Below are 24,210 nucleotides of genomic sequence, written 5' to 3'. Positions count from 1 at the left end.
TGTGCGTGTGTGTCACCCTCTCTCTCCGTTCGTGTGCGTGTGTGTCACCCTCTCTCTCCGTTCGTGTGCGTGTGTGTCACCCTCTCTCTCCGTTCGTGTGCGTGTGTGTCACCCTCTCTCTCCGTTCGTGTGCGTGTGTGTCACCCTCTCTCTCCGTTCGTGTGCGTCACTCTCTCTCTCCGTTCGTGTGCGTCACTCTCTCTCCGTTCGTGCGCGTCACCCTCTCTCTCCGTTCGTGCGCGTCACCCTCTCTCTCCGTTCGTGCGCGTCACCCTCTCTCTCCGTTCGTGCGCGTCACCCTCTCTCTCCGTTCGTGCGCGTCACCCTCTCTCTCCGTTCGTGCGCGTCACCCTTTCTCTCCGTGTGCGTGCGCGTCACCCTCTCTCTCCGTTCGTGTGCGTGCGCGTCACCCTCTCTCTCCGTTCGTGTGCGTGCGCGTCACCCTCTCTCTCCGTTCGTGTGCGTGCGCGTCACCCTCTCTCTCCGTTCGTGTGCGTGCGCGTCACCCTCTCTCTCCGTTCGTGTGCGTGCGCGTCACCCTCTCTCTCCGTTCGTGTGCGTGCGCGTCACCCTCTCTCTCCGTTCGTGTGCGTGCGCGTCACCCTCTCTCTCCGTTCGTGTGCGTGCGCGTCACCCTCTCTCTCCGTTCGTGTGCGTGCGCGTCACCCTCTCTCTCCGTTCGTGTGCGTGCGCGTCACCCTCTCTCTCCGTTCGTGTGCGTGCGCGTCACCCTCTCTCTCCGTTCGTGTGCGTGCGCGTCACCCTCTCTCTCCGTTCGTGTGCGTGCGCGTCACCCTCTCTCTCCGTTCGTGTGCGTGCGCGTCACCCTCTCTCTCCGTTCGTGTGCGTGCGCGTCACCCTCTCTCTCCGTTCGTGCGCGTCACCCTCTCTCTCCGTTCGTGCGCGTCACCCTCTCTCTCCGTTCGTGCGCTTCACCCTCTCTCTCCGTTCGTGCGCTTCACCCTCTCTCTCCGTTCGTGCGCTTCACCCTCTCTCTCCGTTCGTGTGTGTGCGCGTCACCCTCTCTCTCCGTTCGTGTGTGTGCGCGTCACCCTCTCTCTCCGTTCGTGTGTGTGCGCGTCACCCTCTCTCTCCGTTCGTGTGTGTGCGCGTCACCCTCTCTCTCCGTTCGTGTGTGTGCGCGTCACCCTCTCTCTCCGTTCGTGTGTGTGCGCGTCACCCTCTCTCTCCGTTCGTGTGTGTGCGCGTCACCCTCTCTCTCCGTTCGTGTGTGTGCGCGTCACCCTCTCTCTCCGTTCGTGTGTGTGCGCGTCACCCTCTCTCTCCGTTCGTGTGTGTGCGCGTCACCCTCTCTCTCCGTTCGTGTGTGTGCGCGTCACCCTCTCTCTCCGTTCGTGTGTGTGCGCGTCACCCTCTCTCTCCGTTCGTGTGTGTGCGCGTCACCCTCTCTCTCCGTTCGTGTGTGTGCGCGTCACCCTCTCTCTCCGTTCGTGTGTGTGCGCGTCACCCTCTCTCTCCGTTCGTGTGTGTGCGCGTCACCCTCTCTCTCCGTTCGTGTGTGTGCGCGTCACCCTCTCTCTCCGTTCGTGTGTGTGCGCGTCACCCTCTCTCTCCGTTCGTGTGTGTGCGCGTCACCCTCTCTCTCCGTTCGTGTGTGTGCGCGTCACCCTCTCTCTCCGTTCGTGTGTGTGCGCGTCACCCTCTCTCTCCGTTCGTGTGTGTGCGCGTCACCCTCTCTCTCCGTTCGTGTGTGTGCGCGTCACCCTCTCTCTCCGTTCGTGTGTGTGCGCGTCACCCTCTCTCTCCGTTCGTGTGTGTGCGCGTCACCCTCTCTCTCCGTTCGTGTGTGTGCGCGTCACCCTCTCTCTCCGTTCGTGTGTGTGCGCGTCACCCTCTCTCTCCGTTCGTGTGTGTGCGCGTCACCCTCTCTCTCCGTTCGTGTGTGTGCGCGTCACCCTCTCTCTCCGTTCGTGTGTGTGTGTCACCCTCTCTCTCCGTTCGTGTGTGTGTGTCACCCTCTCTCTCCGTTCGTGTGTGTGTGTGTCACCCTCTCCCTCCATTCGTGTGTGTGTCACCCTCTCTCTCCGTTCGTGTGTGTGTCACCCTCTCTCTCCGTTTGTGTGTGTGTGTGTGTGTCCCTCTCTCTCCGTTTGTGTGTGTGTCACCCTCTCTCTCCGTTCGTGTGTGTGTGTCACCCTCTCTCTCCGTTTGTGTGTGTGTGTGTCACCCTCTCTCTCCGTTCGTGTGTGTGTGTCACCCTCTCTCTCCGTTCGTGTGTGTGTGTGTCACCCTCTCTCTCCGTTCGTGTGTGTTTGTGTCACCCTCTCTCTCCGTTCGTGTGTGTGTGTGTCACCCTCTATCTCCGTTCGTGTGCGTCACCCTCTCTCTCCGTTCGTGTGTGTGTGTGTCACCCTCTATCTCCGTTCGTGTGCGTCACCCTCTCTCTCCGTTCGTGTGCGTCACCCTCTCTCTCCGTTCGTGTGTGTGTGCGCGTGTCACCCTCTCTCTCCGTTCGTGTGTGTGTGTGCGCGTGTCACCCTCTCTCTCCGTTCGTGTGTGTGTTCGTTCGTGTGCGTCACCCTCTCTCTCCGTTCGTGTGCGTCACCCTCTCTCTCCGTTCGTGTGCGTCACCCTCTCTCTCCGTTCGTGTGCGTCACCCTCTCTCTCCGTTCGTGTGCGTCACCCTCTCTCTCCGTTCGTGTGCGTCACCCTCTCTCTCCGTTCGTGTGCGTCACCCTCTCTCTCCGTTCGTGTGCGTCTCCGTCTCTCTCCGTTCGTGTGCGTCACCCTCTCTCTCCGTTCGTGTGCGTCTCCGTCTCTCTCCGTTCGTGTGCGTCACCCTCTCTCTCCGTTCGTGTGTGTGTCACCCTCTCTCTCCGTTCGTGTGTGTGTGTGTCACCCTCTCTCTCCGTTCGTGTGTGTGTGTGTCACCCTCTCTCTCCGTTCGTGTGTGTGTGTCACCCTCTCTCTCCGTTCGTGTGTGTGTGTGTCACCCTCTCCCTCCATTCGTGTGTGTGTCACCCTCTCTCTCCGTTCGTGTGTGCGTCACCCTCTCTCTCCGTTCGTGTGTGTGTGTCACCCTCTCTCTCCGTTCGTGTGTGTCACCCTCTCTCTCCGTTCGTGTGTGTGTGTCACCCTCTCTCTCCGTTCGTGTGTGTGTGTGTCACCCTCTCTCTCCGTTCGTGTGTGTGTGTGTCACCCTCTCTCTCCGTTCGTGTGTGTGTGTGTCACCCTCTCTCTCCGTTCGTGTGTGTGTGTGTCACCCTCTCTCTCCGTTCGTGTGTGTGTGTGTCACCCTCTCTCTCCGTTCGTGTGTGCGTCACCCTCTCTCTCCGTTCGTGTGCGTCACCCTCTCTCTCCGTTCGTGTGCGTCTCCGTCTCTCTCCGTTCGTGTGCGTCACCCTCTCTCTCCGTTCGTGTGCGTCTCCGTCTCTCTCCGTTCGTGTGCGTCACCCTCTCTCTCCGTTCGTGTGTGTGTCACCCTCTCTCTCCGTTCGTGTGTGTGTGTGTCACCCTCTCTCTCCGTTCGTGTGTGTGTGTGTCACCCTCTCTCTCCGTTCGTGTGTGTGTGTCACCCTCTCTCTCCGTTCGTGTGTGTGTGTGTCACCCTCTCCCTCCATTCGTGTGTGTGTCACCCTCTCTCTCCGTTCGTGTGTGCGTCACCCTCTCTCTCCGTTCGTGTGTGTGTGTCACCCTCTCTCTCCGTTCGTGTGTGTCACCCTCTCTCTCCGTTCGTGTGTGTGTGTCACCCTCTCTCTCCGTTCGTGTGTGTGTGTGTCACCCTCTCTCTCCGTTCGTGTGTGTGTGTGTCACCCTCTCCTTCCATTCGTGTGTGTGTCACCCTCTCTCTCCGTTCGTGTGTGTGTCACCCTCTCTCTCCGTTTGTGTGTGTGTGTGTGTCACCCTCTCTCTCCGTTCGTGTGTGTGTGTGTCACCCTCTCTCTCCGTTCGTGTGTGTGTCACCCTCTCTCTCCGTTCGTATGTGTGTGTCACCCTCTCTCTCCGTTTGTGTGTGTGTGTGTCACCCTCTCTCTCCGTTCGTGTGTGTGTGTCACCCTCTCTCTCCGTTCGTGTGTGTGTGTGTAACCCTCTCTCTCCGTTCGTGTGTGTTTGTGTCACCCTCTCTCTCCGTTCGTGTGTGGGTGTCACCCTCTCTCTCCGTTCGTGTGTGTGTCACCCTCTCCCTCCATTCGTGTGTGTGTCACCCTCTCTCTCCGTTCGTGTGTGTGTCACCCTCTCTCTCCGTTTGTGTGTGTGTGTGTGTCACCCTCTCTCTCCGTTCGTGTGTGTGTGTGTCACCCTCTCTCTCCGTTCGTGTGTGTGTCACCCTCTCTCTCCGTTCGTGTGTGTGTGTCACCCTCTCTCTCCGTTTGTGTGTGTGTGTGTCACCCTCTCTCTCCGTTCGTGTGTGTGTGTCACCCTCTCTCTCCGTTCGTGTGTGTGTGTGTCACCCTCTCTCTCCGTTCGTGTGTGTGTGTGTCACCCTCTCCCTCCATTCGTGTGTGTGTCACCCTCTCTCTCCGTTCGTGTGTGCGTCACCCTCTCTCTCCGTTCGTGTGTGTGTGCGTCACCCTCTCTCTCCGTTCGTGTGTGTGTGTCACCCTCTCTCTCCGTTCGTGTGTGTGTGTCACCCTCTCTCTCCGTTCGTGTGTGTGTGTCACCCTCTCTCTCCGTTCGTGTGTGTGTGTGTCACCCTCTCTCTCCGTTCGTGTGTGTGTGTGTCACCCTCTCTCTCCGTTCGTGTGTGTGTGTGTCACCCTCTCTCTCCGTTCGTGTGTGTGTGTGTCACCCTCTCTCTCCGTTCGTGTGTGTGTGTCACCCTCTCTCTCCGTTCGTGTGTGTGTGTGTCACCCTCTCCCTCCATTCGTGTGTGTGTCACCCTCTCTCTCCGTTCGTGTGTGTGTCACCCTCTCTCTCCGTTTGTGTGTGTGTGTGTGTCACCCTCTCTCTCCGTTCGTGTGTGTGTGTGTCACCCTCTCTCTCCGTTCGTGTGTGTGTCACCCTCTCTCTCCGTTCGTGTGTGTGTGTCACCCTCTCTCTCCGTTTGTGTGTGTGTGTGTCACCCTCTCTCTCCGTTCGTGTGTGTGTGTCACCCTCTCTCTCCGTTCGTGTGTGTGTTCGTTCGTGTGCGTCACCCTCTCTCTCCGTTCGTGTGCGTCACCCTCTCTCTCCGTTCGTGTGCGTCACCCTCTCTCTCCGTTCGTGTGCGTCACCCTCTCTCTCCGTTCGTGTGCGTCACCCTCTCTCTCCGTTCGTGTGCGTCACCCTCTCTCTCCGTTCGTGTGCGTCACCCTCTCTCTCCGTTCGTGTGCGTCACCCTCTCTCTCCGTTCGTGTGCGTCTCCGTCTCTCTCCGTTCGTGTGCGTCACCCTCTCTCTCCGTTCGTGTGCGTCTCCGTCTCTCTCCGTTCGTGTGCGTCACCCTCTCTCTCCGTTCGTGTGTGTGTCACCCTCTCTCTCTGTTCGTGTGTGTGTGTGTCACCCTCTCTCTCCGTTCGTGTGTGTGTGTGTCACCCTCTCTCTCCGTTCGTGTGTGTGTGTCACCCTCTCTCTCCGTTCGTGTGTGTGTCACCCTCTCCCTCCATTCGTGTGTGTGTCACCCTCTCTCTCCGTTCGTGTGTGTGTCACCCTCTCTCTCCGTTTGTGTGTGTGTGTGTGTCACCCTCTCTCTCCGTTCGTGTGTGTGTGTGTCACCCTCTCTCTCCGTTCGTGTGTGTGTCACCCTCTCTCTCCGTTCGTGTGTGTGTGTCACCCTCTCTCTCCGTTTGTGTGTGTGTGTGTCACCCTCTCTCTCCGTTCGTGTGTGTGTGTCACCCTCTCTCTCCGTTCGTGTGTGTGTGTGTCACCCTCTCTCTCCGTTCGTGTGTGTTTGTGTCACCCTCTCTCTCCGTTCGTGTGTGTGTGTGTCACCCTCTATCTCCGTTCGTGTGCGTCACCCTCTCTCTCCGTTCGTGTGCGTCACCCTCTCTCTCCGTTCGTGTGTGTGTGCGCGTGTCACCCTCTCTCTCCGTTCGTGTGTGTGTGTGCGCGCGTGTCACCCTCTCTCTCCGTTCGTGTGTGTGTTCGTTCGTGTGCGTCACCCTCTCTCTCCGTTCGTGTGCGTCACCCTCTCTCTCCGTTCGTGTGTGTGTGTGTCACCCTCTATCTCCGTTCGTGTGCGTCACCCTCTCTCTCCGTTCGTGTGCGTCACCCTCTCTCTCCGTTCGTGTGTGTGTGCGCGTGTCACCCTCTCTCTCCGTTCGTGTGTGTGTGTGCGCGTGTCACCCTCTCTCTCCGTTCGTGTGTGTGTTCGTTCGTGTGCGTCACCCTCTCTCTCCGTTCGTGTGCGTCACCCTCTCTCTCCGTTCGTGTGCGTCACCCTCTCTCTCCGTTCGTGTGCGTCACCCTCTCTCTCCGTTCGTGTGCGTCACCCTCTCTCTCCGTTCGTGTGCGTCACCCTCTCTCTCCGTTCGTGTGCGTCTCCGTCTCTCTCCGTTCGTGTGCGTCACCCTCTCTCTCCGTTCGTGTGCGTCTCCGTCTCTCTCCGTTCGTGTGCGTCACCCTCTCTCTCCGTTCGTGTGTGTGTGTGTCACCCTCTCTCTCCGTTCGTGTGTGTGTGTGTCACCCTCTCTCTCCGTTCGTGTGTGTGTGTCACCCTCTCTCTCCGTTCGTGTGTGTGTGTGTCACCCTCTCCCTCCGTTCGTGTGTGTGTCACCCTCTCTCTCCGTTCGTGTGTGCGTCACCCTCTCTCTCCGTTCGTGTGTGTGTGCGTCACCCTCTCTCTCCGTTCGTGTGTGTGTGCGTCACCCTCTCTCTCCGTTCGTGTGTGTGTGTCACCCTCTCTCTCCGTTCGTGTGTGTCACCCTCTCTCTCCGTTCGTGTGTGTGTGTCACCCTCTCTCTCCGTTCGTGTGTGTGTGTGTCACCCTCTCTCTCCGTTCGTGTGTGTGTGTCACCCTCTCTCTCCGTTCGTGTGTGTGTGTGTCACCCTCTCTCTCCGTTCGTGTGTGTGTGTCACCCTCTCTCTCCGTTCGTGTGTGTGTGTCACCCTCTCTCTCCGTTCGTGTGTGTGTGTCACCCTCTCTCTCCGTTCGTGTGTGTGTGTGTCACCCTCTCCCTCCATTCGTGTGTGTGTCACCCTCTCTCTCCGTTCGTGTGTGTGTCACCCTCTCTCTCCGTTTGTGTGTGTGTGTGTGTCACCCTCTCTCTCCGTTCGTGTGTGTGTGTGTCACCCTCTCTCTCCGTTCGTATGTGTGTGTCACCCTCTCTCTCCGTTCGTATGTGTGTGTCACCCTCTCTCTCCGTTTGTGTGTGTGTGTGTCACCCTCTCTCTCCGTTCGTGTGTGTGTGTCACCCTCTCTCTCCGTTCGTGTGTGTGTGTGTAACCCTCTCTCTCCGTTCGTGTGTGTTTGTGTCACCCTCTCTCTCCGTTCGTGTGTGGGTGTCACCCTCTCTCTCCGTTCGTGTGTGTGTCACCCTCTCCCTCCATTCGTGTGTGTGTCACCCTCTCTCTCCGTTCGTGTGTGTGTCACCCTCTCTCTCCGTTTGTGTGTGTGTGTGTGTCACCCTCTCTCTCCGTTCGTGTGTGTGTGTGTCACCCTCTCTCTCCGTTCGTGTGTGTGTCACCCTCTCTCTCCGTTCGTGTGTGTGTGTCACCCTCTCTCTCCGTTTGTGTGTGTGTGTGTCACCCTCTCTCTCCGTTCGTGTGTGTGTGTCACCCTCTCTCTCCGTTCGTGTGTGTGTGTGTGTCACCCTCTTTCTCCGTTCGTGTGTGTGTGTGTCACCCTCTCCCTCCATTCGTGTGTGTGTCACCCTCTCTCTCCGTTCGTGTGTGCGTCACCCTCTCTCTCCGTTTGTGTGTGTGTGTGTGTCACCCTCTCTCTCCGTTCGTGTGTGTGTGTCACCCTCTCTCTCCGTTCGTGTGTGTGTGTGTAACCCTCTCTCTCCTTTCGTGTGTGTTTGTGTCACCCTCTCTCTCCGTTCGTGTGTGGGTGTCACCCTCTCTCTCCGTTCGTGTGTGTGTCACCCTCTCCCTCCATTCGTGTGTGTGTCACCCTCTCTCTCCGTTCGTGTGTGTGTCACCCTCTCTCTCCGTTTGTGTGTGTGTGTGTGTCACCCTCTCTCTCCGTTCGTGTGTGTGTGTGTCACCCTCTCTCTCCGTTCGTGTGTGTGTCACCCTCTCTCTCCGTTCGTGTGTGTGTGTCACCCTCTCTCTCCGTTTGTGTGTGTGTGTGTCACCCTCTCTCTCCGTTCGTGTGTGTGTGTCACCCTCTCTCTCCGTTCGTGTGTGTGTGTGTGTCACCCTCTCTCTCCGTTCGTGTGTGTGTGTGTCACCCTCTCCCTCCATTCGTGTGTGTGTCACCCTCTCTCTCCGTTCGTGTGTGCGTCACCCTCTCTCTCCGTTCGTGTGTGTGTGCGTCACCCTCTCTCTCTGTTCGTGTGTGTGTGCGTCACCCTCTCTCTCCGTTCGTGTGTGTGTGTCACCCTCTCTCTCCGTTCGTGTGTGTGTGTCACCCTCTCTCTCCGTTCGTGTGTGTGTGTCACCCTCTCTCTCCGTTCGTGTGTGTGTGTGTCACCCTCTCTCTCCGTTCGTGTGTGTGTCACCCTCTCTCTCCGTTCGTGTGTGTGTGTGTCACCCTCTCTCTCCGTTCGTGTGTGTGTGTGTCACCCTCTCTCTCCGTTCGTGTGTGTGTGTCACCCTCTCTCTCCGTTCGTGTGTGTGTGTGTCACCCTCTCCCTCCATTCGTGTGTGTGTCACCCTCTCTCTCCGTTCGTGTGTGTGTCACCCTCTCTCTCCGTTTGTGTGTGTGTGTGTGTCACCCTCTCTCTCCGTTCGTGTGTGTGTGTGTCACCCTCTCTCTCCGTTCGTGTGTGTGTCACCCTCTCTCTCCGTTCGTGTGTGTGTGTCACCCTCTTTCTCCGTTTGTGTGTTTGTGTGTCACCCTCTCTCTCCGTTCGTGTGTGTGTTCGTTCGTGTGCGTCACCCTCTCTCTCCGTTCGTGTGCGTCACCCTCTCTCTCCGTTCGTGTGCGTCACCCTCTCTCTCCGTTCGTGTGTGTCACCCTCTCTCTCCGTTCGTGTGTGTCACCCTCTCTCTCCGTTCGTGTGTGTGTCACCCTCTCTCTCCGTTCGTGTGTGTGTGTCACCCTCTCTCTCCGTTTGTGTGTGTGTGTGTCACCCTCTCTCTCCGTTCGTGTGTGTGTTCGTTCGTGTGCGTCACCCTCTCTCTCCGTTCGTGTGCGTCACCCTCTCTCTCCGTTCGTGTGCGTCACCCTCTCTCTCCGTTCGTGTGCGTCACCCTCTCTCTCCGTTCGTGTGCGTCACCCTCTCTCTCCGTTCGTGTGTGTCACCCTCTCTCTCCGTTCGTGTGCGTCACCCTCTCTCTCCGTTCGTGTGCGTCACCCTCTCTCTCCGTTCGTGTGCGTCACCCTCTCTCTCCGTTCGTGTGCGTCTCCGTCTCTCTCCGTTCGTGTGCGTCACCCTCTCTCTCCGTTCGTGTGCGTCTCCGTCTCTCTCCGTTCGTGTGCGTCACCCTCTCTCTCCGTTCGTGTGTGTGTCACCCTCTCTCTCCGTTCGTGTGTGTGTCACCCTCTCTCTCTGTTCGTGTGTGTGTGTGTCACCCTCTCTCTCCGTTCGTGTGTGTGTGTGTCACCCTCTCTCTCCGTTCGTGTGTGTGTGTCACCCTCTCTCTCCGTTCGTGTGTGTGTCACCCTCTCCCTCCATTCGTGTGTGTGTCACACTCTCTCTCCGTTCGTGTGTGTGTCACCCTCTCTCTCCGTTTGTGTGTGTGTGTGTGTCACCCTCTCTCTCCGTTCGTGTGTGTGTGTGTCACCCTCTCTCTCCGTTCGTGTGTGTGTCACCCTCTCTCTCCGTTCGTGTGTGTGTGTCACCCTCTCTCTCCGTTTGTGTGTGTGTGTGTCACCCTCTCTCTCCGTTCGTGTGTGTGTGTCACCCTCTCTCTCCGTTCGTGTGTGTGTGTGTCACCCTCTCTCTCCGTTCGTGTGTGTTTGTGTCACCCTCTCTCTCCGTTCGTGTGTGTGTGTGTCACCCTCTATCTCCGTTCGTGTGCGTCACCCTCTCTCTCCGTTCGTGTGCGTCACCCTCTCTCTCCGTTCGTGTGTGTGTGCGCGTGTCACCCTCTCTCTCCGTTCGTGTGTGTGTGTGCGCGCGTGTCACCCTCTCTCTCCGTTCGTGTGTGTGTTCGTTCGTGTGCGTCACCCTCTCTCTCCGTTCGTGTGCGTCACCCTCTCTCTCCGTTCGTGTGCGTCACCCTCTCTCTCCGTTCGTGTGCGTCACCCTCTCTCTCCGTTCGTGTGCGTCACCCTCTCTCTCCGTTCGTGTGCGTCACCCTCTCTCTCCGTTCGTGTGCGTCTCCGTCTCTCTCCGTTCGTGTGCGTCACCCTCTCTCTCCGTTCGTGTGCGTCTCCGTCTCTCTCCGTTCGTGTGCGTCACCCTCTCTCTCCGTTCGTGTGCGTCACCCTCTCTCTCCGTTCGTGTGCGTCACCCTCTCTCTCCGTTCGTGTGCGTCACCCTCTCTCTCCGTTCGTGTGCGTCACCCTCTCTCTCCGTTCGTGTGTGTGTGCGTCACCCTCTCTCTCCGTTCGTGTGTGTGTGCGTCACCCTCTCTCTCCGTTCGTGTGTGTGTGCGTCACCCTCTCTCTCCGTTCGTGTGTGTGTGCGTCACCCTCTCTCTCCGTTCGTGTGTGTGTGCGTCACCCTCTCTCTCCGTTCGTGTGTGTGTGCGTCACCCTCTCTCTCCGTTCGTGTGTGTGTGCGTCACCCTCTCTCTCCGTTCGTGTGTGTGTGCGTCACCCTCTCTCTCCGTTCGTGTGTGTGTGCGTCACCCGCTCTCTCCGTTCGTGTGTGTGTGCGTCACCCTCTCTCTCCGTTCGTGTGTGTGTGCGTCACCCTCTCTCTCCGTTCGTGTGTGTGTGCGTCACCCTCTCTCTCCGTTCGTGTGTGTGTGTGTCACCCTCTCTCTCCGTTCGTGTGTGTGTGTGTCACCCTCTCTCTCCGTTCGTGTGTGTGTGTGTCACCCTCTCTCTCCGTTCGTGTGTGTGTGTGTCACCCTCTCTCTCCGTTCGTGTGTGTGTGTGTCACCCTCTCTCTCCGTTCGTGTGTGTGTGTGTCACCCTCTCTCTCCGTTCGTGTGTGTGTGTCACCCTCTCTCTCCGTTCGTGTGTGTGTGTGTCACCCTCTCCCTCCATTCGTTTGTGTGTCACCCTCTCTCTCCGTTCGTGTGTGTGTCACCCTCTCTCTCCGTTCGTGTGTGTGTGTGTGTCACCCTCTCTCTCCGTTCGTGTGTGTGTGTGTGTCACCCTCTCTCTCCGTTCGTGTGTGTGTCACCCTCTCTCTCCGTTCGTGTGTGTGTGTCACCCTCTCTCTCCGTTTGTGTGTGTGTGTCACCCTCTCTCTCCGTTCGTGTGTGTTTGTGTCACCCTCTCTCTCCGTTCGTGTGTGTGTGTGTCACCCTCTATCTCCGTTCGTGTGTGTGTGTGTCACCCTCTCTCTCCGTTCGTGTGCGTCACCCTCTCTCTCCGTTCGTGTGTGTGTGCGCGTGTCACCCTCTCTCTCCGTTCGTGTGTGTGTGTGCGCGTGTCACCCTCTCTCTCCGTTCGTGTGTGTGTGCGTGTCACCCTCTCTCTCCGTTCGTGTGTGTGTGCGTGTCACCCTCTCTCTCCGTTCGTGTGTGTGTGCGTGTCACCCTCTCTCTCCGTTCGTGTGTGTGTGCGTGTCACCCTCTCTCTCCGTTCGTGTGTGTGTGCGTGTCACCCTCTCTCTCCGTTCGTGTGTGTGTGCGTGTCACCCTCTCTCTCCGTTCGTGTGTGTGTGCGTGTCACCCTCTCTCTCCGTTCGTGTGTGTGTGCGTGTCACCCTCTCTCTCCGTTTGTGTGCGTGTCACCCTCTCTCTCCGTTCGTGTGTGTGTCAACCTCTCTCTCCGTTCGTGTGTGTGTCAACCTCTCTCTCCGTTCGTGTGTGTGTGTGTGTCACCCTCTCTCTCCGTTCGTGCGCGTCACCCTCTCTCTCCGTTCGTGTGCGTGCGCGTCACCCTCTCTCTCCGTTCGTGTGCGTGCGCGTCACCCTCTCTCTCCGTTCGTGTGCGTGCGCGTCACCCTCTCTCTCCGTTCGTGTGCGTGCGCGTCACCCTCTCTCTCCGTTCGTGTGCGTGCGCGTCACCCTCTCTCTCCGTTCGTGTGCGTGCGCGTCACCCTCTCTCTCCGTTCGTGTGTGTGCGCGTCACCCTCTCTCTCCGTTCGTGTGTGTGCGCGTCACCCTCTCTCTCCGTTCGTGTGTGTGCGCGTCACCCTCTCTCTCCGTTCGTGTGTGTGCGCGTCACCCTCTCTCTCCGTTCGTGTGTGTGCGCGTCACCCTCTCTCTCCGTTCGTGTGTGTGCGCGTCACCCTCTCTCTCCGTTCGTGTGTGTGCGCGTCACCCTCTCTCTCCGTTCGTGTGTGTGCGCGTCACCCTCTCTCTCCGTTCGTGTGTGTGCGCGTCACCCTCTCTCTCCGTTCGTGTGTGTGCGCGTCACCCTCTCTCTCCGTTCGTGTGTGTGCGCGTCACCCTCTCTCTCCGTTCGTGTGTGTGCGCGTCACCCTCTCTCTCCGTTCGTGTGTGTGCGCGTCACCCTCTCTCTCCGTTCGTGTGTGTGCGCGTCACCCTCTCTCTCCGTTCGTGTGTGTGCGCGTCACCCTCTCTCTCAGTTCGTGTGTGTGCGCGTCACCCTCTCTCTCCGCTCGTGTGTGTGCGCGTCACCCTCTCTCTACGTTCGTGTGTGTGCGCGTCACCCTCTCTCTCCGTTCGTGTGTGTGCGCGTCACCCTCTCTCTCCGTTCGTGTGTGTGCGCGTCACCCTCTCTCTCCGTTCGTGTGTGTTTGTGTCACCCTCTCTCTCCGTTCGTGTGTGTGTGTGTCACCCTCTCTCTCCGTTCGTGTGTGCGTGTGTGTCACCCTCTCTCTCCGTTCGTGTGCGTGTGTGTCACCCTATCTCTCCGTTCGTGTGCGTGTGTGTCACCCTATCTCTCCGTTCGTGTGCGTGTGTGTCACCCTCTCTCTCCGTTCGTGTGTGTGTGTCACCCTCTCTCTCCGTTCGTGTGTGTGTGTCACCCTCTCTCTCCGTTCGTGTGTGTGTGTCACCCTCTCTCTCCGTTCGTGTGTGTGTGTGTCACCCTCTCTCTCCGTTCGTGTGTGTGTGTGTCACCCTCTCTCTCCGTTCGTGTGTGTGTGTGTCACCCTCTCTCTCCGTTCGTGTGTGTGTGTGTGTCACCCTCTCTCTCCGTTCGTGTGTGTGTGTGTGTCACCCTCTCTCTCCGTTCGTGTGTGTGTGTGTCACCCTCTCTCTCCGTTCGTGTGTGTGTGTGTCACCCTCTCTCTCCGTTCGTGTGTGTGTGTCACCCTCTCTCTCCGTTCGTGTGTGTGTGTCACCCTCTCTCTCCGTTCGTGTGTGTGTGTCACCCTCTCTCTCCGTTCGTGTGTGTGTGTCACCCTCTCTCTCCGTTCGTGTGTGTGTGTCACCCTCTCTCTCCGTTCGTGTGTGTGTGTCACCCTCTCTCTCCGTTCGTGTGTGTGTCACCCTCTCTCTCCGTTCGTGTGCGTCACCCTCTCTCTCCGTTCGTGTGCGTCACCCTCTCTCTCCGTTCGTGTGCGTCACCCTCTCTCTCCGTTCGTGTGCGTCACCCTCTCTCTCCGTTCGTGTGTGTGTGCGCGTGTCACCCTCTCTCTCCGTTCGTGTGTGTGTGTGCGCGTGTCACCCTCTCTCTCCGTTCGTGTGTGTGTGCGTGTCACCCTCTCTCCGTTCGTGTGTGTGTGCGTGTCACCCTCACTCTCCGTTCGTGTGTGTGCGTGTCACCCTCTCTCTCCGTTCGTGTGTGTGTGTGCGTGTCACCCTCTCTCTCCGTTCGTGTGTGTGTGTGCGTGTCACCCTCTCTCTCCGTTCGTGTGTGTGTGTGCGTGTCACCCTCTCTCTCCGTTCGTGTGTGTGTGTGCGTGTCACCCTCTCTCTCCGTTCGTGTGTGTGTGTGTGTCACCCTCTCTCTCCGTTCGTGTGTGTGTGTGTGTCACCCTCTCTCTCCGTTCGTGTGTGTGTGTGTCACCCTCTCTCTCCGTTCGTGTGTGTGTGTGTCACCCTCTCTCTCCGTTCGTGTGTGTGTGTGTGTGTCACCCTCTCTCTCCGTTCGTGTGTGTGTGTGTGTGTGTGTGTCACCCTCTCTCTCTCTCTCCGTTCGTGTGTGTGTGTGTGTGTGTGTCACCCTCTCTCTCCGTTCGTGTGTGTGTGTGTGTGTCACCCTCTCTCTCCGTTCGTGTGTGTGCGTCACCCCCTCTCTCCGTTCGTGTGTGTGCGTCACCCCCTCTCTCCGTTCGTGTGTGTGCGTCACCCCCTCTCTCCGTTCGTGTGTGTGCGTCACCCCCTCTCTCCGTTCGTGTGTGTGCGTCACCCTCTCTCTCCGTTCGTGTGTGTGCGTGTCACCCTCTCTCTCCGTTCGTGTGTGTGTGCGTGTCACCCGCTCTCTCCGTTCGTGTGTGTGTGTGTCACCCTCTCTCTCCGTTCGTGTGTGTGTGTGTCACCCTCTCTCTCCGTTCGTGTGTGTGTGTGTCACCCTCTCTCTCCGTTCTTGTGTGTGTGTGTCACCCTCTCTCTCCGTTCTTGTGTGTGTGTGTCACCCTCTCTCTCCGTTCGTGTGTGTGTGTCACCCTCTCTCTCCGTTCTTGTGTGTGTGTCACCCTCTCTCTCCGTTCGTGTGTGTGTGTCACCCTCTCTCTCCGTTCGCGTGTGTGTGTCACCCTCTCTCTCCGTTCGCGTGTGTGTGTCACCCTCTCTCTCCGTTCGCGTGTGTGTGTATCACCCTCTCTCTCCGTTCGCGTGTGTGTGTGTCACCCTCTCTCTCCGTTCGTGTGTGTGTGTGTCACCCTCTCTCTCCGTTCGCGTGTGTGTGTGTCACCCTCTCTCTCCGTTCGTGTGTGTGTGTGTCACCCTCTCTCTCCGTTCGTGTGCGTCACCCTCTCTCTCCGTTCGTGTGTGTGTGCGCGTGTCACCCTCTCTCTCCGTTCGTGTGTGTGTGCGCGTGTCACCCTCTCTCTCCGTTCGTGTGTGTGTGTGCGTGTCACCCTCTCTCTCCGTTCGTGTGTGTGTGCGTGTCACCCTCTCTCTCCGTTCGTGTGTGTGTGTGTGTGTCACCCTCTCTCTCCGTTCGTGTGTGTGTGTGTGTGTCACCCTCTCTCTCCGTTCGTGTGTGTGTGTGTCACCCTCTCTCTCCGTTCGTGTGTGTGTGTGTGTGTCACCCTCTCTATCCGTTCGTGTGTGTGTGTGTCACCCTCTCTCTCCGTTCGTGTGTGTGTGTGTGTGTCACCCTCTCTCTCCGTTCGTGTGTGTGTGTCACCCTCTCTCTCCGTTCGTGTGTGTGTGTGTAACCCTCTCTCTCCGTTCGTGTGTGTGTGTGTGTGTCACCCTCTCTCTCCGTTCGTGTGTGTGTGTGTGCGTCACCCTCTCTCTCCGTTCGTGTGTGTGTGCGCGTGTCACCCTCTCTCTCCGTTCGTGTGTGTGTGTGCGCGTGTCACCCTCTCTCTCCGTTCGTGTGTGTGTGCGTGTCACCCTCTCTCTCCGTTCGTGTGTGTGTGCGCGTGTCACCCTCTCTCTCCGTTCGTGTGTGTGTGCGCGTGTCACCCTCTCTCTCCGTTCGTGTGTGTGTGCGTGTCACCCTCTCTCTCCGATCGTGTGTGTGCGTGTCACCCTCTCTCTCCGTTCGTGTGTGTGTGTGCGTGTCACCCTCTCTCTCCGTTCGTGTGTGTGTGTGCGTGTCACCCTCTCTCTCCGTTCGTGTGTGTGTGTGCGTGTCACTCTCTCTCTCCGTTCGTGTGTGTGTGTGTGCGTGTCACCCTCTCTCTCCGTTCGTGTGTGTGTGTGCGTGTCACCCTCTCTCTCCGTTCGTGTGTGTGTGTGCGTGTCACCCTCTCTCTCCGTTCGTTTGTGTGTGTGCGTGTCACCCTCTCTCTCCGTTCGTGTGTGTGTGCGTGTCACCCTCTCTCTCCGTTCGTGTGTGTGTGTGTGTGTCACCCTCTCTCTCCGTTCGTGTGTGTGTGTGTGTCACCCTCTCTCTCCGTTCGTGTGTGTGTGTGTGTGTCACCCTCTCTCTCCGTTCGTGTGTGTGCGTGTCACCATCTCTCTCCGTTCGTGTGTGTGTGCGTGTCACCCTCTCTCTCCGTTCGTGTGTGTGTGCGTGTCACCCTCTCTCTCCGTCCGTGTGTGTGTGCGTGTCACCCGCTCTCTCCGTTGGTATGTGTGTGCGTGTCACCCGCTCTCTCCGTTCGTGTGTGTGTGCGTGTCACCCTCTCTCTCTCCGTTCGTGTGTGTGTGCGTGTCACCCTCTCTCTCTCCGTTCGCGTGCGCGTGTCACCCTCTCTCTCTCCGTTCGCGTGCGCGTGTCACCCTCTCTCTCCGTTCGCGTGCGCGTGTCACCCACTCTCTCCGTTCGCGTGCGCGTGTCACCCTCTCTCTCCGTTCGCGTGCGTGTGTGTCACCCTCTCTCTCCGTTCGCGTGCGTGTGTGTCACCCTCTCTCTCCGTTCGCGTGCGTGTGTGTCACCCTCTCTCTCCGTTCGCGTGCGTGTGTGTCACCCTCTCTCTCCGTTCGCGTGCGTGTGTGTCACCCTCTCTCTCCGTTCGCGTGCGTGTGTGTCACCCTCTCTCTCCGTTCGCGTGCGTGTGTGTCACCCTCTCTCTCCGTTCGCGTGCGTGTGTGTCACCCTCTCTCTCCGTTCGCGTGCGTGTGTGTCACCCTCTCTCTCCGTTCGTGTGTGTGTGCGTGTCACCCTCTCTCTCCGTTCGTGTGTGTGTGTGTGTGTCACCCTCTCTCTCCGTTCGTGTGTGTGTGTGTGTGTCACCCTCTCTCTCCGTTCGTGTGTGTGTGTGTCACCCTCTCTCTCCGTTCGTGTGCGTCACCCTCTCTCTCCGTTCGTGTGTGTGTGCGCGTGTCACCCTCTCTCTCCGTTCGTGTGTGTGTGCGCGTGTCACCCTCTCTCTCCGTTCGTGTGTGTGTGTGCGTGTCACCCTCTCTCTCCGTTCGTGTGTGTGTGCGTGTCACCCTCTCTCTCCGTTCGTGTGTGTGTGTGTGTGTCACCCTCTCTCTCCGTTCGTGTGTGTGTGTGTGTGTCACCCTCTCTCTCCGTTCGTGTGTGTGTGTGTCACCCTCTCTCTCCGTTCGTGTGTGTGTGTGTGTGTCACCCTCTCTATCCGTTCGTGTGTGTGTGTGTCACCCTCTCTCTCCGTTCGTGTGTGTGTGTGTGTGTCACCCTCTCTCTCCGTTCGTGTGTGTGTGTCACCCTCTCTCTCCGTTCGTGTGTGTGTGTGTCACCCTCTCTCTCCGTTCGTGTGTGTGTGTGTGTGTCACCCTCTCTCTCCGTTCGTGTGTGTGTGTGTGCGTCACCCTCTCTCTCCGTTCGTGTGTGTGTGCGCGTGTCACCCTCTCTCTCCGTTCGTGTGTGTGTGTGCGCGTGTCACCCTCTCTCTCCGTTCGTGTGTGTGTGTGTCACCCTCTCTCTCCGTTCGTGTGCGTCACCCTCTCTCTCCGTTCGTGTGTGTGTGCGCGTGTCACCCTCTCTCTCCGTTCGTGTGTGTGTGCGCGTGTCACCCTCTCTCTCCGTTCGTGTGTGTGTGTGCGTGTCACCCTCTCTCTCCGTTCGTGTGTGTGTGCGTGTCACCCTCTCTCTCCGTTCGTGTGTGTGTGTGTGTGTCACCCTCTCTCTCCGTTCGTGTGTGTGTGTGTGTGTCACCCTCTCTCTCCGTTCGTGTGTGTGTGTGTCACCCTCTCTCTCCGTTCGTGTGTGTGTGTGTGTGTCACCCTCTCTATCCGTTCGTGTGTGTGTGTGTCACCCTCTCTCTCCGTTCGTGTGTGTGTGTGTGTGTCACCCTCTCTCTCCGTTCGTGTGTGTGTGTCACCCTCTCTCTCCGTTCGTGTGTGTGTGTGTCACCCTCTCTCTCCGTTCGTGTGTGTGTGTGTGTGTCACCCTCTCTCTCCGTTCGTGTGTGTGTGTGTGCGTCACCCTCTCTCTCCGTTCGTGTGTGTGTGCGCGTGTCACCCTCTCTCTCCGTTCGTGTGTGTGTGTGCGCGTGTCACCCTCTCTCTCCGTTCGTGTGTGTGTGCGTGTCACCCTCTCTCTCCGTTCGTGTGTGTGTGCGCGTGTCACCCTCTCTCTCCGTTCGTGTGTGTGTGCGCGTGTCACCCTCTCTCTCCGTTCGTGTGTGTGTGCGTGTCACCCTCTCTCTCCGATCGTGTGTGTGCGTGTCACCCTCTCTCTCCGTTCGTGTGTGTGTGAGCGTGTCACCCTCTCTCTCCGTTCGTGTGTGTGTGTGCGTGTCACCCTCTCTCTCCGTTCGTGTGTGTGTGTGCGTGTCACTCTCTCTCTCCGTTCGTGTGTGTGTGCGTGTCACCCTCTCTCTCCGTTCGTGTGTGTGTGTGCGTGTCACCCTCTCTCTCCGTTCGTTTGTGTGTGTGCGTGTCACCCTCTCTCTCCGTTCGTGTGTGTGTGCGTGTCACCCTCTCTCTCCGTTCGTGTGTGTGTGTGTCACCCTCTCTCTCCGTTCGTGTGTGTGTGTGTGTGTCACCCTCTCTATCCGTTCGTGTGTGTGTGTGTCACCCTCTCTCTCCGTTCGTGTGTGTGTGTGTGTGTCACCCTCTCTCTCCGTTCGTGTGTGTGTGTCACCCTCTCTCTCCGTTCGTGTGTGTGTGTCACCCTCTCTCTCCGTTCGTGTGTGTGTGTGTCACCCTCTCTCTCCGTTCGTGTGTGTGTGTGTCACCCTCTCTCTCCGTTCGTGTGTGTGTGTGTGCGTCACCCTCTCTCTCCGTTCGTGTGTGTGTGCGCGTGTCACCCTCTCTCTCCGTTCGTGTGTGTGTGTGCGCGTGTCACCCTCTCTCTCCGTTCGTGTGTGTGTGCGTGTCACCCTCTCTCTCCGTTCGTGTGTGTGTGCGCGTGTCACCCTCTCTCTCCGTTCGTGTGTGTGTGCGCGTGTCACCCTCTCTCTCCGTTCGTGTGTGTGTGCGTGTCACCCTCTCTCTCCGATCGTGTGTGTGCGTGTCACCCTCTCTCTCCGTTCGTGTGTGTGTGAGCGTGTCACCCTCTCTCTCCGTTCGTGTGTGTGTGTGCGTGTCACCCTCTCTCTCCGTTCGTGTGTGTGTGTGCGTGTCACTCTCTCTCTCCGTTCGTGTGTGTGTGCGTGTCACCCTCTCTCTCCGTTCGTGTGTGTGTGTGCGTGTCACCCTCTCTCTCCGTTCGTTTGTGTGTGTGCGTGTCACCCTCTCTCTCCGTTCGTGTGTGTGTGCGTGTCACCCTCTCTCTCCGTTCGTGTGTGTGTGTGTGTGTCACCCTCTCTCTCCGTTCGTGTGTGTGTCACCCTCTCTCTCCGTTCGTGTGTGTGTGTGTGTGTCACCCTCTCTCTCCGTTCGTGTGTGTGCGTGTCACCCTCTCTCTCCGTTCGTGTGTGTGTGCGTGTCACCCTCTCTCTCCGTTCGTGTGTGTGTGCGTGTCACCCTCTCTCTCCGTCCGTGTGTGTGTGCGTGTCACCCGCTCTCTCCGTTCGTGTGTGTGTGCGTGTCACCCGCTCTCTCTCTGTTCGTGTGTGTGTGCGTGTCACCCTCTCTCTCTCCGTTCGCGTGCGCGTGTCACCCTCTCTCTCTCCGTTCGCGTGCGCGTGTCACCCTCTCTCTCCGTTCGCGTGCGCGTGTCACCCTCTCTCTCCGTTCGCGTGCGCGTGTCACCCTCTCTCTCCGTTCGCGTGCGTGTGTGTCACCCTCTCTCTCCGTTCGCGTGCGTGTGTGTCACCCTCTCTCTCCGTTCGCGTGCGTGTGTGTCACCCTCTCTCTCCGTTCGCGTGCGTGTGTGTCACCCTCTCTCTCCGTTCGCGTGCGTGTGTGTCACCCTCTCTCTCCGTTCGCGTGCGTGTGTGTCACCCTCTCTCTCCGTTCGCGTGCGTGTGTGTCACCCTCTCTCTCCGTTCGCGTGCGTGTGTGTCACCCTCTCTCTCCGTTCGCGTGCGTGTGTGTGTCACCCTCTCTCTCCGTTCGCGTGCGTGTGTGTGTCACCCTCTCTCTCTACGTTCGCGTGCGTGTGTGTGTCACCCTCTCTCTCCGTTCGCGTGCGTGTGTGTGTCACCCTCTCTCTCCGTTCGCGTGCGTGTGTGTGTCACCCTCTCTCTCCGTTCGCGTGCGTGTGTGTGTCACCCTCTCTCTCCGTTCGCGTGCGTGTGTGTGTCACCCTCTCTCTCCGTTCGCGTGCGTGTGTGTGTCACCCTCTCTCTCCGTTCGCGTGCGTGTGTGTGTCACCCTCTCTCTCCGTTCGCGTGCGTGTGTGTGTCACCCTCTCTCTCCGTTCGCGTGCGTGTGTGTGTCACCCTCTCTCTCCGTTCGCGTGCGTGTGTGTGTCACCCTCTCTCTCCGTTCGCGTGCGTGTGTGTGTCACCCTCTCTCTCCGTTCGCGTGCGTGTGTGTGTCACCCTCTCTCTCCGTTCGCGTGCGTGTGTGTGTCACCCTCTCTCTCCGTTCGCGTGTGTGTGTCACCCTCTCTCTCCGTTCGCGTGTGTGTGTCACCCTCTCTCTCCGTTCGCGTGTGTGTGTCACCCTCTCTCTCCGTTCGCGTGTGTGTGTCACCCTCTCTCTCCGTTCGCGTGTGTGTGTCACCCTCTCTCTCCGTTCGCGTGTGTGTGTCACCCTCTCTCTCCGTTCGCGTGTGTGTGTCACCCTCTCTCTCCGTTCGCGTGTGTGTGTCACCCTCTCTCTCCGTTCGCGTGTGTGTGTCACCCTCTCTCTCCGTTCGCGTGTGTGTGTCACCCTCTCTCTCCGTTCGCGTGTGTGTGTCACCCTCTCTCTCCGTTCGCGTGTGTGTGTCACCCTCTCTCTCCGTTCGCGTGTGTGTGTCACCCTCTCTCTCCGTTCGCGTGTGTGTGTCACCCTCTCTCTCCGTTCGCGTGTGTGTGTCACCCTCTCTCTCCGTTCGCGTGTGTGTGTCACCCTCTCTCTCCGTTCGCGTGTGTGTGTCACCCTCTCTCTCCGTTCGCGTGTGTGTCACCCTCTCTCTCCGTTCGCGTGTGTGTGTCACCCTCTCTCTCCGTTCGCGTGTGTGTGTGCGTCACCCTCTCTCTCCGTTCGCGTGTGTGTGTGCGTCACCCTCTCTCTCCGTGCGCGCGTGTGTCACCCTCTCTCTCCGTGCGCGTGTGTCACCCTCTCTCTCCGTGCGCGTGTGTGTCACCCTCTCTCTCCGTGCGCGTGTTTGTCACTCTCTCTCTCCGTGCGCGTGTGTGTGTCACCCTCTCTCTCCGTGCGCGTGTGTGTGTCACCCTCTCTCTCCGTGCGCGTGTGTGTGTCACCCTCTCTCTCCGTTCGCGTGCGTGTGTGTGTCACCCTCTCTCTCCGTTCGCGTGCGTGTGTGTGTCACCCTCTCTCTCCGTTCGCGTGCGTGTGTGTGTCACCCTCTCTCTCCGTTCACGTGCGTGTGTGTGTCACCCTCTCTCTCCGTTCGCGTGCGTGTGTGTGTCACCCTCTCTCTCCGTTCGCGTGCGTGTGTGTGTCACCCTCTCTCTCCGTTCGCGTGCGTGTGTGTGTCACCCTCTCTCTCCGTTCGCGAGTGTGTGTCACCCTCTCTCTCCGTTCGCGTGCGTGTGTGTGTCACCCTCTCTCTCCGTTCGCGAGTGTGTGTCACCCTCTCTCTCCGTTCGCGTGTGTGTGTCACCCTCTCTCTCCGTTCGCGTGTGTGTGTCACCCTCTCTCTCCGTTCGCGTGTGTGTGTCACCCTCTCTCTCCGTTCGCGTGTGTGTGTCACCCTCTCTCTCCGTTCGCGTGTGTGTGTCACCCTCTCTCTCCGTTCGCGTGTGTGTGTCACCCTCTCTCTCCGTTCGCGTGTGTGTGTCACCCTCTCTCTCCGTTCGCGTGTGTGTGTCACCCTCTCTCTCCGTTCGCGTGTGTGTGTCACCCTCTCTCTCCGTTCGCGTGTGTGTGTCACCCTCTCTCTCCGTTCGCGTGTGTGTGTCACCCTCTCTCTCCGTTCGCGTGTGTGTGTCACCCTCTCTCTCCGTTCGCGTGTGTGTGTCACCCTCTCTCTCCGTTCGCGTGTGTGTGTCACCCTCTCTCTCCGTTCGCGTGTGTGTGTCACCCTCTCTCTCCGTTCGCGTGTGTGTGTCACCCTCTCTCTCCGTTCGCGTGTGTGTGTCACCCTCTCTCTCCGTTCGCGTGTGTGTGTGTGTCACCCTCTCTCTCCGTTCGCGTGTGTGTGTGTGTCACCCTCTCTCTCCGTTCGCGTGTGTGTGTGTGTCACCCTCTCTCTCCGTTCGCGTGTGTGTGTGTCACCCTCTCTCTCCGTTCGCGTGTGTGTGTGTGTCACCCTCTCTCTCCGTTCGCGTGTGTGTGTGTGTCACCCTCTCTCTCCGTTCGCGTGTGTGTGCGTCACCCTCTCTCTCCGTTCGCGTGTGTGTCACCCTCTCTCTCCGTTCGCGTGTGTGTGTCACCCTCTCTCTCCGTTCGCGTGTGTGTGTCACCCTCTCTCTCCGTTCGCGTGTGTGTGTCACCCTCTCTCTCCGTGCGCGTGTGTGTCACCCTCTCTCTCCGTTCGCGTGTGTGTGTCACCCTCTCTCTCCGTTCGCGTGTGTGTGTCACCCTCTCTCTCCGTGCGCGTGTGTGTGTCACCCTCTCTCTCCGTGCGCGCGTGTGTCACCCTCTCTCTCCGTGCGCGCGTGTGTCACCCTCTCTCTCCGTGCGCGCGTGTGTCACCCTCTCTCTCCGTGCGCGCGTGTGTCACCCTCTCTCTCCGTGCGCGCGTGTGTCACCCTCTCTCTCCGTGCGCGCGTGTGTCACCCTCTCTCTCCGTGCGCGCGTGTGTCACCCTCTCTCTCCGTGCGCGCGTGTGTCACCCTCTCTCTCCGTGCGCGTGTGTCACCCTCTCTCTCCGTGCGCGTGTGTGTCACCCTCTCTCTCCGTGCGCGTGTGTGTCACCCTCTCTCTCCGTGCGCGTGTTTGTCACTCTCTCTCTCCGTGCGCGTGTGTGTGTCACCCTCTCTCTCCGTGCGCGTGTGTGTGTCACCCTCTCTCTCCGTGCGCGTGTGTGTGTCACCCTCTCTCTCCGTGCGCGTGTGTTTCACCTTTTCTCTCTCTGTGACCGCCTCACCCTCTCTCTCTGTGCCTGTGTGTGTGCGCGCGGTCTATAACCTACCTCCTCTGTGCCCGGTAGCCGGCCATGTCCAAGAGGGTCTTCCTGGGGAAGGAGCGGATCAGCTTCTGCACCTGTTGTTTCCAGGACAACAGTCGCTTCTTCTGCGTCTCTGTGAATGCCTGCGGTTGGAGAGGGGGGTGAGAGGGGGAAGGAGGGGTTGCAGGGCCAAAGAGAAGGAGAGAGCATGACTGAGGGTTTGGCAGTCAGAACATAGAGACGCTCTAATGGGATACATTTCACCCTGGAGCTAAATAAGGGTCCGAAGAAGTGTATAAAGAAAAGTCTTGTCAGTCAGGTGTGTCTGTGCGTGTATACCTCGTGAAGAAGGCACTTGTCAATGAGCTGCAGGTAGGAGCTGATGTTCTCTTCATCGGGCCTGGACACCAGGAGCTGTGTGCAAGCTGGAGAGAGAAAGAGAGGAGAGAGTGAGGCAGGGGGACTTTGATGACACAGCGGGGGTTTGAGCGAGGAAAGAGGGGTTTGAAAGAGGAAAGCTCAGGGGAAACCTGGCCCCACTGATTTCCATCTTCCACATTTGTTCTGATATGGCCACTGTTTGCTCAGCACATAACACTGACATGGTAACTGAGAGGAAGGGAAGTCAAGAAACCAAAAGGCCCCCTACTAGAATGTTCCTTATACCACCCTTAAAAAGGGGCAATTTACTCCAAATGTTTTTCATTAGTCAACTTTTGATGCAGTCCCAAAAAGTGTGAATATCAGCATTAAAGTTTTCAAGATATATCGCTTTCAGTCTCCTGATGCCCAAAATGAAGTAAACGCAAAAAGCCTATAATGTTGTCTTTTGCGTCATCAGACTTTTCCAGGAAGTAGACACAGGCTTTCTGTCAGGCTAGCTCTGACGCTCTCATGTGCAAAATAATGATATTTTGAGACCACGTCGATGGTGGACTGGTGAGCAAGATATGAAAATGGTTTAAAAAAATGTAAATACCCCTTTTATTTTGACCACATTGTGATCCCAGGTGTTCGGTTTCTTTCAGTGCAGTCTCTCAGCAGCACCTACAGCAAATGCGTTGTGCGTAGGACAACTTCACTTCCCAACCTACGGGACTAGATCCTCTGTAC

At 58.5% G+C, this 24,210-nt stretch overlaps 1 protein-coding gene across 9 annotated transcripts in view; it reads right to left on the bottom strand.

Annotated features, from left to right (window-relative positions):
- LOC110505226 (protein Smaug homolog 1) overlaps positions 1 to 24,210 on the bottom strand; it is a 114,353-nt gene that overhangs the window by 10,006 nt on the left and 80,137 nt on the right. For all 9 annotated transcript variants that reach the window (XR_005039592.1, XM_036962992.1, XM_036962993.1 and 6 more), the window contains 2 exons: positions 23,437 to 23,522; positions 23,122 to 23,240 (listed from right to left, as the gene is read on the bottom strand). Coding sequence is in view for 8 of the 9 variants with exons in the window: in XM_036962992.1 (XP_036818887.1) it covers positions 23,122 to 23,240; positions 23,437 to 23,522 (205 nt within the window). In the remaining variant the exon portion in view is untranslated. The remainder of the gene's footprint in view (positions 1 to 23,121; positions 23,241 to 23,436; positions 23,523 to 24,210) is intronic.

This window comes from Oncorhynchus mykiss, chromosome 25 (assembly GCF_013265735.2).
Source record: "Oncorhynchus mykiss isolate Arlee chromosome 25, USDA_OmykA_1.1, whole genome shotgun sequence".
Classification (NCBI taxonomy): Eukaryota; Metazoa; Chordata; class Actinopteri; order Salmoniformes; family Salmonidae; genus Oncorhynchus; species Oncorhynchus mykiss.
The sequence above is the reverse complement of the archived record's forward strand: the minus strand, read 5'-3'. Positions and strand labels throughout refer to the sequence as shown.